The sequence below is a fragment of the Myiozetetes cayanensis genome, unplaced genomic scaffold (genome assembly GCF_022539395.1).
Source record: "Myiozetetes cayanensis isolate MyiCay16 unplaced genomic scaffold, myiCay2020 scf10, whole genome shotgun sequence".
NCBI classification, from domain to species: Eukaryota; Metazoa; Chordata; class Aves; order Passeriformes; family Tyrannidae; genus Myiozetetes; species Myiozetetes cayanensis.
In genome coordinates this window covers 14,508,026-14,520,226 of record NW_026086605.1, presented here as the reverse complement: position 1 = coordinate 14,520,226, position 12,201 = coordinate 14,508,026, and the positions used below count along the sequence as shown (strand labels likewise).

Here is a 12,201-nt window from a genome sequence, read left to right as displayed (position 1 = left end):
ATCTGCCTGCTGTGTGGACAAGGGCAGCGGGTGGCTGTGGCTCTCCCAGCACAGCAGGTCAGAGGGTGGCCCATGGCCAGCTCTGCCAGCACAGTGAGGCAGCGGCCCCAGCGTGGCTGGAGCAGGCATGCAGTTAGGAACGGGATTAAAGCCAGGGAAGGAGTTAGAGGAATAAACCCCAGGCTGTTAAACACAATGAAAGTCTTTAAATTGGATTTTGCTGTTGTTTTAAAGATAAGTCTCCCAATAAGTTAGATGTCAATCTCCATCATGATTTTTTCCTCACTCTCCCATGCTCCATCAGCCCTGATCGTACGTACCACCACTGTATTCCTGCACAAACTGTGGCAGTGCTTCCCCAAACCTTCCCCTCCATTCCTGTGCTATAAAAGAGCCACGGGCAGGTGCAAACCGACAAAGGGTTTAAAAGCTGTGAACTCCACAAAGCCCAGCGAGACCGGGTGGTGACCTGCTCCGCAGGACAGTGGCTGCTCTTTTCCCGTGGGAGCTATCAGGGAGATGAAAGCCGCTGGCTGTACCTGCGCGGGGCCGCGGCACTGTGAAATACAATCTGCTCATTAGCTGCCATGACAAAGAGGTTTCCGCACGCCGGCTGGGCGTGAGGCAGCTGCCTGCTGAGAGAAGGGCTGAACCCGCCGCAGCATCAATCACAGCTCCAGCTGGCAGCTCCTCAGGGAACTAGGAGCCAGGGCTGGGCTCCCCATAGCAGTCTTTGCACCTCCTTCTCCTCCCCTGCCGCTGCTGATGCCTGCTTGTCAGGTAAGAGGATGGAGTGTTTCAGGATGGTGAGCTGAAGCTGAGCCTTTTACAATGGTGTCCTTAAGTACCAGCTAGCTGCATGGTCCAGAGAGTTTCCTTCGTGTCACTTGGTGGACAGCACAGTGGGAGTCTCGGCTTCTAAATCACCCTGTTTCTTTCTTCCTCTCCCATGGGAGTGCAGCACTGAGTGGATTTTTTATGTACAGGGGAAGGAGTGGGCAGATCACCACACTGCTCTGTGTATAGCGGAGCGGCAGTAGCTGTTGTGGACTGTGCTGTGAACTAGCGAGGGTTGCCAGCACGTCAGGTGGGTAGAGAGCACGTCTGCTCTCTGGGCACAGGCACCAGGCAGTAAGCACGGGCAGCCTGGCGGGGTTTGCTCTGTGGTTTTTGAGGGTAAGCCTTGCCTTGGCTTGAAAATAAACTTGCAGTCTCTGTTCATTTCAGTTGGAAATGCAAGAGCACCAGGGAATAGCTGCTTGCAGACAGCGTTGTAGTGAAACCTTGAAAGCAGAGGTTCAAGTGGGTCTATCCCTGGCTTTGCACTGTTGTGGCTTGCAAGTGCAACGCAGCCTGACTCCCTGAAAATAGTCTCAGGTGGCAGAAGTGTGGCCAAGGGGCGCTGCAGCTTCCCAGTGAAATTAGGAAGATGCTCACATATCTGCTGGGCTTTCCACACACAGCTGACTCATGAGCTAAGCAGTGTCTTGTGGCTTTTGGGGCATTTTGCAAGGGGCATGGCCTTTGTGCCCCCATTCAGGTCTTTCACCCATGGAAGAGCAGCTTGAATGCCTGTCCTGGCTGCCAGAATTGCTGATTCATCCTCTCTCTGAGCTTAAGCGTTTTACTGTCTTATTTTTGAGACAACATTTTCATGTATGATTGGAGTGCTTCTTCTTCCTGAGTGATTGGGGCAGTCAGCTGTATAATAGTCAGGGCTCGTGCTTGAGAAGCCCTTCAAATAAAGCCTTTCATAGGTACATCAGTCTGCCTGCCTGCACTTACACGCACCTGTACATGTGAGGGGCTGAGGAGTGGAGGGAAAGAGGGCAGGAACAGCACCAATATTTGCTCTTCACAGGGCAGTGCCTTTGAAATGCTGATCTGGCATTTGGTAGCTCTAGGATCATTTCAGGCATGCAGCTTACACACTCTATCTCTCTTTCCTTAATTTCTTTCTGAAACAGTCCAGAGGGATGCCATACATTTATTTCACCCCAGATAGGTGTAAGATTTCTCTTCAGATTGTTACAGAATATTAAAGACCTTTTTCAGTGCTCTTCCACGTGGTACTCACTTCTTTTTTATACATCCTTGGTAGTGATTTCTGCTCCCTTAAGGTACAATGCTATAAGGTTATACCTGTGCAGAGAAAAAACTTGAGCATATTTCTAAGCAGAGCTCGAGGAACATAAGCCCCATGGAAAAGCCAAAGCTGAAAAACTGACTTTCAGTTCCTGATAGCTGTGGCTCTTCTTGGACCTTTCCCTAAAGACTCGGGGCAGTAAGATACTAAGGTAGACACTAAAATTCCTTTTCTACATTTAAATTTCTTTTCTACATTTAAATTTCATATACAGCAGAAGAAGGTCCTAGAGGGATCACAGGGTGAAGCAATGGCAGGGTCTGCCTGCTCAGCTGTGGTGGTAGAAGACAATATGATATTGCCTGTGAATTGATGGCGTCCTTGAGAAAGTATCACAGCAGTGTGAAGGTCTGTGCCCAATGGTGCTGTGATCAGATGCTTGGATGCTGCAGGTGATTTTTCACGTCCTTGGCTTTGCCCAAAGGCACTGATGAGAACTCAGTGAGAAAGAGTATTACTGTCTGTCCTGGAGGAAGGGGGACCTTAGTCATCTGTCTCCTTCCCCATGGGGCTTTCACAAAAGCCTTGGTGTGAACAAGCTGAGTGCCAGGCTGCAACCATCCCTAGAACTTCTTGGGGTCCCTGGGGCAGAGCTGTGGTGTGAGCTGTGAGCTTGGGCTGCAGCTGGCAATTTGGTACCAACAGCACCTGCCCAACATGTCCCAGGCATCAGGGCACGGATTGGGCCTCCCAGTCTCTGGGTACACAGAGGCAAGGGGCCCTCCAGTGAGGTGCCAGGAGAGTGGGAGTGGGTCCCCCAGCCATGCTCCCACCTGCTGCACGTACACACTCCCCGGTGCGCTCATTAGCTGAGCTGGCTTGGCAAGAGGAGCTGCTAATTGCAGCTGGAGGGCCCAGCCGTCTCCCCAAACAGTGCCTCTCCCACTCCTGTGCTGCACCAGGGGGGCCCCACCCAGGCCAGGGCTGCAGGGGCTGGGTCCTTGCCCACCTGTGCCCATATCCACCCCGGGGGGCCAGGGGAATTCAGCCCTGCTGCTGCCCCAGCCCATCTGCACATCCAGCACAAGTCACCGCACTGCGACACGCAGCCGTCTGAGCTGCCAGAGTAGAACTGTGGCTGCTGTTTCTCCCCCAGGGACCCTCAGCTTCAGGTCACCATCTCGGAGCGGGTGGTCGGGTCAGACTGCAGCGTGCCATGGGTCATGCAGGGAGAGCCATGGTCCCCAGCATGGGAGTGACAGAGGGTAGGGAGAGAGAGCAGGTTCAACGGGGCTCACACACACACATGGAAACTGTTCCTGGTGATCTCAAATCTGCTGCGCGGGTGTATGGCACCCCCATCTGCCCTGCACGCCGGAGCACTAGCTCTGGTGGGAGCGACGCCTGCAGACAGGGAAGGGGCGGGAGAGGCAAGGACTGGCAGGAGCTGTTGGTGCAGGATTTTCGCTCTGGCTGTGGGACGGAGGGATCAAATCCCGGGCAGTTCAGGTGTGCGTGAGAAGTCAAGCTGAAGCATGGTCCGCTGAAGGGCAGAGTGGAAATGGTGCCCTGCAGAAATCTCCCAGCCAGTCTTGGCACAAGTGCCTAGAGCAGGTTTGAGCCAAGCATTCCCTCCACTGCCTTGTCCTTTCTACCAAATCTCAAGGACTGAGGTATTGTCTTCTTTCTGCACCCTTGTTGCATTCATCGTTCCAGGAGTTCCAGGTTAGCTCTGAGGATCACTTTATCTGTGAACAAGGAGACAGATTTAAAGCACCTAAACTCTTGCTCGCTGTCACAGTTGGTTAAGGGACCTTTCCCTCTTAGTGCACCAGAAAAAAGGTCTCTGAAGTTCATATGCTTGGACTCTCAAATGCATCAAAGTCATGCTGTGGCTAGCAGCTCTGGCACCCACTCACTGGAGCTGCAAGACGTGCAAACCTGGAGCTGGGTTGCTGTGCAGGAGGTGAAACTACAAGACCCTTCTCAAGGAAAAATTGGTGTTCTGGAAGAACAGGAAACAGAAAAGTTTTGTTTGGTTTCCAAGCTTTCTGATCTGGCAGCTCCACTCCCTGTAGCCTCCATTGCCTGGACCCTATTAGGAAGAGGTGTTGACAAAAGAGAGGTTTTGCTATTCCTCCATCTGCTCATCTCCCCAGGAAGGTGGAGGCCACTGACTGGGGCCAGTTTATGACAGACAGTAGGCAGGGGCCACTTCTAACTTGCCACTTTCACTATGCCTGGGTAGGCTGTCCCCTCAGTGCCACAAGTGCCTGGCAGTGTTTCCTGTAGCTGCTGCTCCCACAGCAGGAATTTTGCATTAATGTTGGTGTTCGGTCTTCCTCTGGGATGAAGAAGAAGAGCAGAAGAGACAGAGACAAGGGAGAGGAGCTGAGCGAAGGGTGCAGTGGCTTGAAGGCTGGAAAGACATGGTGCTCCTCTGAGCCTTGGCAGGATAAGCTGCTGGCACAGCTCTGGGAGACCATGGGGTCTGTGGGATGAGGGGCTAATACTCAACCCAAAGACAGAGCTTGCAGTGCTGCTGGCACCAGTGGCTGAGAACTCTGCTTTCCAAGCCCAGGGGTGCACATACGTTACCAGGTTATTTCCTGTCTGTCCCTGCATGCTGTGCTTTGGAACTTATTCCAAAGCTGTTGTAAAATGGAACTGGGTTTGTTTTCCCAAGCCATGAGTAGATACTCAGTTTGCAGGGCCAGAAAAGAACAGTCTGTCATAAACCCCCTTAAGCACACAGAGTGCACAGCACAGCCACAGCAGCAACTGGTCTGCTCTACAAAGCTGCTCCTGCCTTGACTAGTGGAGCCACTGCCCTCCCTCACCATACCTGACTTCTCTCCCTCCTGAGCCAAAAGGCGTTGGGGTGTGGAACTGGCAGTCCCTCATTCAGCCTCAGAGCACTTGCTGGAAGAGGAAGCTGCAGGAAGAGGTGAAGGCATACGGCGATGCAGAAAGGAGTGGTGTGAGATGAGGCATTCTTGGCCGTTAGAGCAGGAAGGAAGAGGATCAGCATGGTGAAAGCAACAGATGCCAGGCAGAGACATCAGCAGCTTTGAGGGACTGGTAGTGGGCACTTGCCAGGACTGGGGCTCAACAAGAAAGCAATTGGGCAGCATCAGCCATACCTTTCACAGCTGGAGGTTTCTGGTTTAAAGCAAAGATCTGTGTCTGTCCTGCCCAGGAGGATCAGGGCTGTGTGGGCAGAGCAGAGGGAAGAGGCAAGGGGCCACTTCACTGCAGCTTCTCTGTGTGTGCTGGCCCTGTCCTCCCCTGCTGGTGCCACCAGGCTCTGGCAGCCCAGTCCACCTGAAGACCCCTTGTGTGGGGCGAGGAGCTTTGTTCCCCATTCAGAGACCCTCTCTGGAGTGTCCCCCATGGTGCTCACCAGCAAACTCCCCTAGTACAGAAGCAAATGTAGGCAACTGCTCACCACATCCTCAGCTCTTCTGGACCTCTACACAATGAGGGTGCAAAACAGCAAACAGCTCGTGTCCCTGAGGATGGGAGCATGGGAGCTCATGAGAGGCAGCATCAGTGTCTGAAGCTGATGATTTTGACTTCAGCAAATGTTCTCTTGGGGTGAGGCTCTGCCCTGCTCTTCTTGTCACAGAACCTTGCACAGAGTTTGAGTGAGAAAATATTGAACCCTCACAGTCCAAGAAGCACATAAAACTCAGGGATAATGTTAAAAGCAGCATTAGTCCAGCCATGCTGAAGGAGCAACTTGCTGTGGATTGAACAGGATGTAAGGAACTCCATAGGGAGAAAGCTTTGGATGCTGAGGTTCTCTTTAATCTACTGGAAAAAGAGAGAACAATAACCACTGGTTGGAAGCTGAAGCCATACAGATTCAAGTCGAAAATAAGAAGTGGGATTGTTAACAATGTGGACGTTTAACAGCTGAAACAGACTCCCTAAAGTGGGAGTGGCAGCTTCTCCATCTCTCCAAATCCTCACAACCACAATCACCATTTTCTGGAAGATGCTTTTGCCAAAAACAAGCCATTGGGCTCAACAGAGTGATAAAAGAACAAAGCTCTCTCCTGTGAAGTTCAGACCAGCCAGCCCTTATCTCCAGTTGCTTGGACTGTGGAAAAATGGAGATGGAGGTGCAGGAATGGAGCAATCTGTAACAGGCTGTTGAAACTGGACTGTGCCTGAGGCATGGGAGAAGAGCTTGGGCAGCTTCAGAAGATGGCTCAGCCCTCATAATGGGAGCCCTCCAACAGACAAATCCTTTCTGCAGTTGCATGGGAGCCACTCATTTCCCTGGGCATTGCCTGGGCTGCCTCCCGACGGGAGGTCTGACTCCATGCTGCAAGGCAAGCACATGTCTTTGCAAGGGATATGTGGGTGCTGCCAGCCTGGGGAACTTGCTTGCACAGGGTTTGCCACATAAAAGTGGGTGCCAGCTGCTGTCAGGAGCCCAGGAAGAGGTCACTGATTAGCAGAAAAACCACCCTGTTTGCAGCCAAGCTGGGTTTCAATAGCAACTGTTTCCCAAGCTGGTCACCATTTGAACAGGAGCAAGTAGCTGCAGGTGCCGAGCAGCCCTGGTGTGATTTTGACTGGGGTTCATTCATGGCCAGTGGAAGGAGCAGCCCTGGAGCACCAGCCCAGATGAGGGAAGTGCCTGCACCCAGCAGGTTTGTTTCCATCATGCTAGATGTGTGTGTAATTTATCATCAGAGTGCTTGGTGTCACCAGGTCCTGGTAATTCATTGCCAGTAATGTGACTTTGGCCCCTAACGCAAGAGGACTTGTGATGACGCAAAAAGATGCAGCTGTCTTCAGTGCTTCCCTGCAGTGATCTGAAGAGTTCAAGTGTCTTGAGACCACTGTTGATGACTCCTTTTTCAGCCCCGGGTCATTTTTCTCGCCCTCCTTTGAACTCTCTTTGGTATTTTCACATCCTTCTTGAAACTGAGACTTTGGAGCTAGTCTTGCCAGCAAGGCGAGGTAAAATCACTCCTCTCCCCTCACCTCTTGCAGATGGTGGAAGGACAGGCTGGTCTCTGCACTACACTGGAGGCATTGCCTGTGCCAAAATACTGCACACTCAGCCGTGATCATCTCATACTTTGCAGAACAGCTCACCTTGCATCACTGATGACTGGCTTACCCATCTCACAGCATCTGCACGCTTTTTCTCAGAAAAGCTGTGTACTCTTAGCATGACCAGAAGCTCACAAAATATAGCCAACACTTTCCAGAGAGACAAGCATCTGTCCTTGTGCTCAGCCCAGGAGTCACTGAATGGTGCAGCCCTGCCACCATGGCAGAAGCCTAGAGCTCAACATTCCCAGCTCTGCAGGGTTTGTAAGAGCACACTTGGCATGAGTGTGTGCTAAGATGTGAGATTTGGCAACAACTGGGGCGGGTTATGGGGCTGGGCAACTCCCCGTACCCCTACACTACAAACTTTGCTGCTGCTGAGCCTCAAGAGTGGAGGGGATGCTGATGTCAAAGCAGCAAACCATGGAGGACCACACAGACCAGAGGGATAGGTGCTCAGATGGAGGCTGGAGCTGCTGGTGCCAGTTTCCCATGGTGACAAAGCCATCAAGATTGCCCTGCAGAACAGCTCTTGAGACCCATAGGGAAATCCTGAGGGCAGATACCAAGTGTCTGGCCTCTATCACTCCCGTAACTTGTGGGTGAAAGCAGCATCTCATCAGTGGAAATACTGAGGGGAGGTGGGGGCTGCTAGAAAGACCTAAGAACCTGAGCTAACAGGTAGGTTGGGACACCAAACTCATTTATTTTTAACTCATGACCATGGGACTAAACACTTCAGCCTGTGCTCAGTTTTGGCTTAGCTGTAAATTCAAGTAATTACTCATCAAATGACACCACTAATCAGGGTGTCTCACCAGAGAGCTGGCAGTGTGACGGGCATTGTTTCTCCTGTCTGCCATGAGCCTGAGCAGCATGGGCCTGCACAGATTGCTACAGCAGGGGAAAGCTGGCACAGCCCCTGCAGCTTGGTGCAGGCAGGGACATCCCCAGGCTGCAGAGCAGCCCCACCAGCCAGCAGGGTCAGGGACAGTGGCATGTGCCTTATGGACAGCACATATATGCGGCATTGAGCTGCAGCTCATACTCCCTGGGAGCTAGGACCTTGTGGCTGAGCCTCCTCAGGCTACACAAGCCTCTCCCTTCAACCTCACATCTACTTCAGGGCCCAGAGTTTGCAGGGGAAGCAGTCACCAGGCTGGTGTAGCACAAATATCCATGGTTTTGACTGAGAGCAGCAAGAAGAGAGGAGAAGGTGGTTTTTCTTCAAGCATTGTGGAAAAAGCTTATCTAGAAAGTGGGAGGTGTGCTTGGATCTCCCTTTGCCAGGCCAGCCAAGCACTGATGGAACAGATTATCTTTTGCTGAGCTGGGCTGGAGAGAGGATGGGGCTGGCAGTCCGATCTGGACAGTGGGTTTTTGCCTGGTGCTGGTCACTGCTGCCCCACTGCTCAGTTTTATTTGCTGACCTCTTCACCTAAAATGTGTTAATCGGGGGCTGTGTGAGGGTTCTCCACCCAGAGGATTCATAACTGTACCTGTATGAGGGATCTGCACTTCCACCTGCCTGTTCTGCCCTGCATGCTGGGGCCCTGGAGATTCCATTCCCCACCCCCCCCATGCTCCTCTGGAGTGGCAGGCCCCTTCCTGGCACTATTCTGACACACAGGGCTTTCCTTGACCTCTCCAGGCAGTGTGCAGAGCCACGGGGTGCTTGTTCAATGCTCCTCTCCTCCTCACTGTGCAATGAGGTCAGACACTGATGGGCAGAGCAGCTCCTGGAGCCAGTGTGGCTATCACTGCTGGGTATTTGACATTTCCAACAGGAAGGGGAGATCATCCCAATTGCTCTGGGACATATTGTTCCTCTAGGACAAGAGGGGGTTTATCCAAAATGCTTGTGTGTGTGGTAGTGCCTCAGCACCCACAGGCAGCACCCAGAGAAGCAGCATGAGAGGCTCCAACTCCCCAGCATCACCTGCTGTGCCTGGATCAGCCATGGGGCCAGAGGCCCCATCCTGCAGAACAACAGGCAAGCGCCTGAGCCTGCCTTTTCCCTTCCCACAACCCTGCTTCATTTATCACACACCTCCCAGACTCTGCAGCAGATGAGTGGGGGCCCTGCCGGCAGCGACCTCCATCACTACACAGCCTCACCTCCCTCCCCAGGGCTTGGGGTCCATCCTGTGTGCTGAGCAAGGCCATGCCCTGCAGGAAAAAGTAGTATGTGGTGACGTAACTAGGCTGCATCATTTACACATGTGTGTAGGGTCTGAACATTTCCTATTTCTTCAGTGCTTGGCTTCCCCATGCTCCACAGGAGGCTTTAAAATGGGAAAAATACCTCTGGGAAGCTGAGCACCCTCAGCAGTCCCAAAAGGCAGTGTGCCACAAGCAGAGATGAAAAGCTGGTATGCTCCAGCTCTGTGTAGAGAGTGGGGAAGAGCCTGCTCCAGAGACATCACCCTCCTGTGTGCATCAGCTGATGCACAGGTCCACAGCATGGCTACGTGTGGGTCCGTGGGAATGTGCAAGGGCACTCATGCTGCTCCTCATGCTCTGCAACACAGACAAAACCTGAGCTTCTTTAGAGGGCATCCATGTATTCCTTCCTCAATCTCTTTCCTGGAAACAGCGATGCCACTATGGCTTGGACTGCACAAAAAAAAAAAAAAACCTCACCCCAAGGCAGACATCTGGCACACAACATTTTCACCCCAACAGCCAAAATTTTACTAGGCTGCAAGCAGCGAAGCCAGCCTCTCCTGCCAGCTCACTCTGAGAGCTGGGGGACTGTTGTGCTGCTGACTGTCCCCTCTGCCCCCCAGGATTACTGGCTGTCCCTGCTCTACAAGCGCCTCATTGGTCCCAAGGTGCTGGCGATCCACGTGGCCGGTCTGCAAAGGAAACCCCGCCCCGGCAGGGTCATTCGCGACAAGCTCCGGATTTATGCCCACTGCACCAGCTACCACAAGTAAGCGGAGCAAGGGAGTCTGGGCTGCAGGGTGGGATAAGCGGTACCCCAAGGAGATGGAGACCAGCAAGGACACACTGGGGCAGGAGCCTGGCAAGGTAGCTTGGCTTCCCAGGGTATTCACCTGAGTGGTGCTCTGGCTGCTGTCAAAGTGAAGGGAGTGCACGGGAGTGGCGGTGCCTCCGATGAAAGTCGTGGCAAGCCCGTGCCTGGGAACGGAGCCGTCCAGGACCGGTGAAGTGGCCGCCGGGCAGTCCGGGCAGCAGAGATCAAGGGAGTGGATTTCACACGAGGGGCCCCCGGTCGGTCGGGTTACCTGCCGGGCCGCGCTGCCGGGGAGCCTGGCCTGGTTATTGTTTCGCTGATAAGGTCTTTGAAAGCACCCCAGCGAGCCGGGGGGGTGGCCACCTCCTCCGCGGACACAAGTTGCCATTGTGGAGGAGGAGAGACTGTTTCTTTACACAGTCCAGATGCTTTCAACATGCCTCCAACTCGGTAGGAAACCTTGTCCAGTAACTGACAGGTGCAAAGTTCTTTTATAGCCTTTGTTTGGGGCTGCCTGATTAGAAAGGGACAGAGGAGCAGTGTCTGGACCCGTCAGTTAGGTGCCTGGGGTGGCGGGGGCAGACGCCACTCACACACAGAGTTCCCCTCCGTTCTCAGCCTCCTCCTTGCTAGGCTGGGAAGCAGGGGGGCTGTCCTAGGACCATCATCCCTGCTCTGTACACCATTGTAGCATGCTCTTAAGTTCTATCACCCCTGGCTGAGGAGCAGGGGTTGAAAGGTCTCATGGCAGAGCTAGGCTTTGTGATGGAAAGGTGGCATCTGCCTGTGGAGGGGCAGCTGGGATAGTGACATCTGGATGGCTGCATGAGGCCGGTTCTTTCAGAGATTCCCAACCCCCTCCTTTGAGGCAATGCTCCCAGGGCACATGGCAGTGTAGCCCTCACCTCCCATTCTCCCCTTTGCAGCCACAACTACGTTCGGGGATCCATCACCCTTTACATCATCAACCTCCATCGCTCCCGGAAGAAAATAAAGCTGGCAGGGACGCTGCGGGATAAGATCGTCCACCAGTACCTGCTGCAGCCCTACGGCAAGGACGGGCTCCACTCCAAGTAGGTGTGATGCTGGTGGCTGGGGCTGCCACCACTGCCCCATCCTCAGTGCCACTGCCTTGACCCTCTCTTGGTCCCACAGGTTGGTCCAGCTCAATGGGCAGCCACTGGCCATGGTGGATGATGGGACCCTCCCTGAGTTGAAGCCTCGCCCTCTGCGGGCTGGCCGCACCCTGGTCATCCCCCCGCTGACCATGAGCTTCTATGTGGTGAAGAATGTGAACGCGCTGGCCTGTCGGTACCGATAGCCCGCGGCCCAGAACAGACTCACCAGCCCCGCTCCTGTCCCCGCACGCTGCCCAGGCCACGCTGCCTCCTTGGCAGCCCACGCAGCCTCGCCGCAGGGCCGTGCTGGGCGGCACCACGCCATGCCCTCATCCTCACACCCTGGATGTCCTCTGCCTTGGCACCCACTCCCGCCCTGTGACCGCAGAGCTCCACATGCCCTGACCACCATTCTGCCAGAGCAGTGTGACAGCCAATTTGCAGGGCCTGCTGCCACCCATTCCCTGAGCTGCAAGAAGCACCCGGGACTTAGTGCCCACTGGCTGCGGGGAAGGCTAGGGTGCCGAGCCCCGGTGTAGCCCGGGGCGGGCACCCTCTTGGGTCCCCTGGTCCCACTGCCCAGGTGGTGACCCTTCCAGCAGCCGGACCCCCTTCCCCGGAGGCGGGCAGTGCTCCGGTGCACCAAGCGCATGGAAGCAGCTCCCTCTACTGCCGCCGGGATGCCGCCAGCCGGCCTGGCCCGCCGCGGGATGCACCGGGAGGGGCGGGGCGAGGGAGGGAACACCGCGGGACGTCCCGAGCGGGCGGGCTCTGACTCCGCGGCGGGAAATGTTGATAATTAAATTATACGTCCCGGAGCGGAGAGGGGGGCTGAGAGCGTGTCCTGCCCAGGAGAGGGGTGGTGTCGTGGGCAGGAGCAGCCGCGACGCTCCCAGGCACTACCGGAGGTGTAATAAAGTTGGGCTGTCAACCGCGCCGGCGTC

At 54.5% G+C, this 12,201-nt stretch overlaps 1 protein-coding gene across 3 annotated transcripts in view; it reads left to right on the top strand.

Moving 5' to 3' along the window:
- HPSE2 (heparanase 2 (inactive)) overlaps positions 1–11,955 on the top strand; it is a 109,750-nt gene extending 97,795 nt beyond the window's left edge. For all 3 annotated transcript variants that reach the window (XM_050305421.1, XM_050305420.1, XM_050305422.1), the window contains 3 exons: positions 9,949–10,094; positions 11,066–11,212; positions 11,295–11,955. In XM_050305421.1, the coding sequence (XP_050161378.1) occupies positions 9,949–10,094; positions 11,066–11,212; positions 11,295–11,460 (459 nt within the window). In that variant the 3' untranslated portion in view covers positions 11,461–11,955. The remainder of the gene's footprint in view (positions 1–9,948; positions 10,095–11,065; positions 11,213–11,294) is intronic.
- The last annotated feature ends 246 nt before the right edge of the window (positions 11,956–12,201 follow it).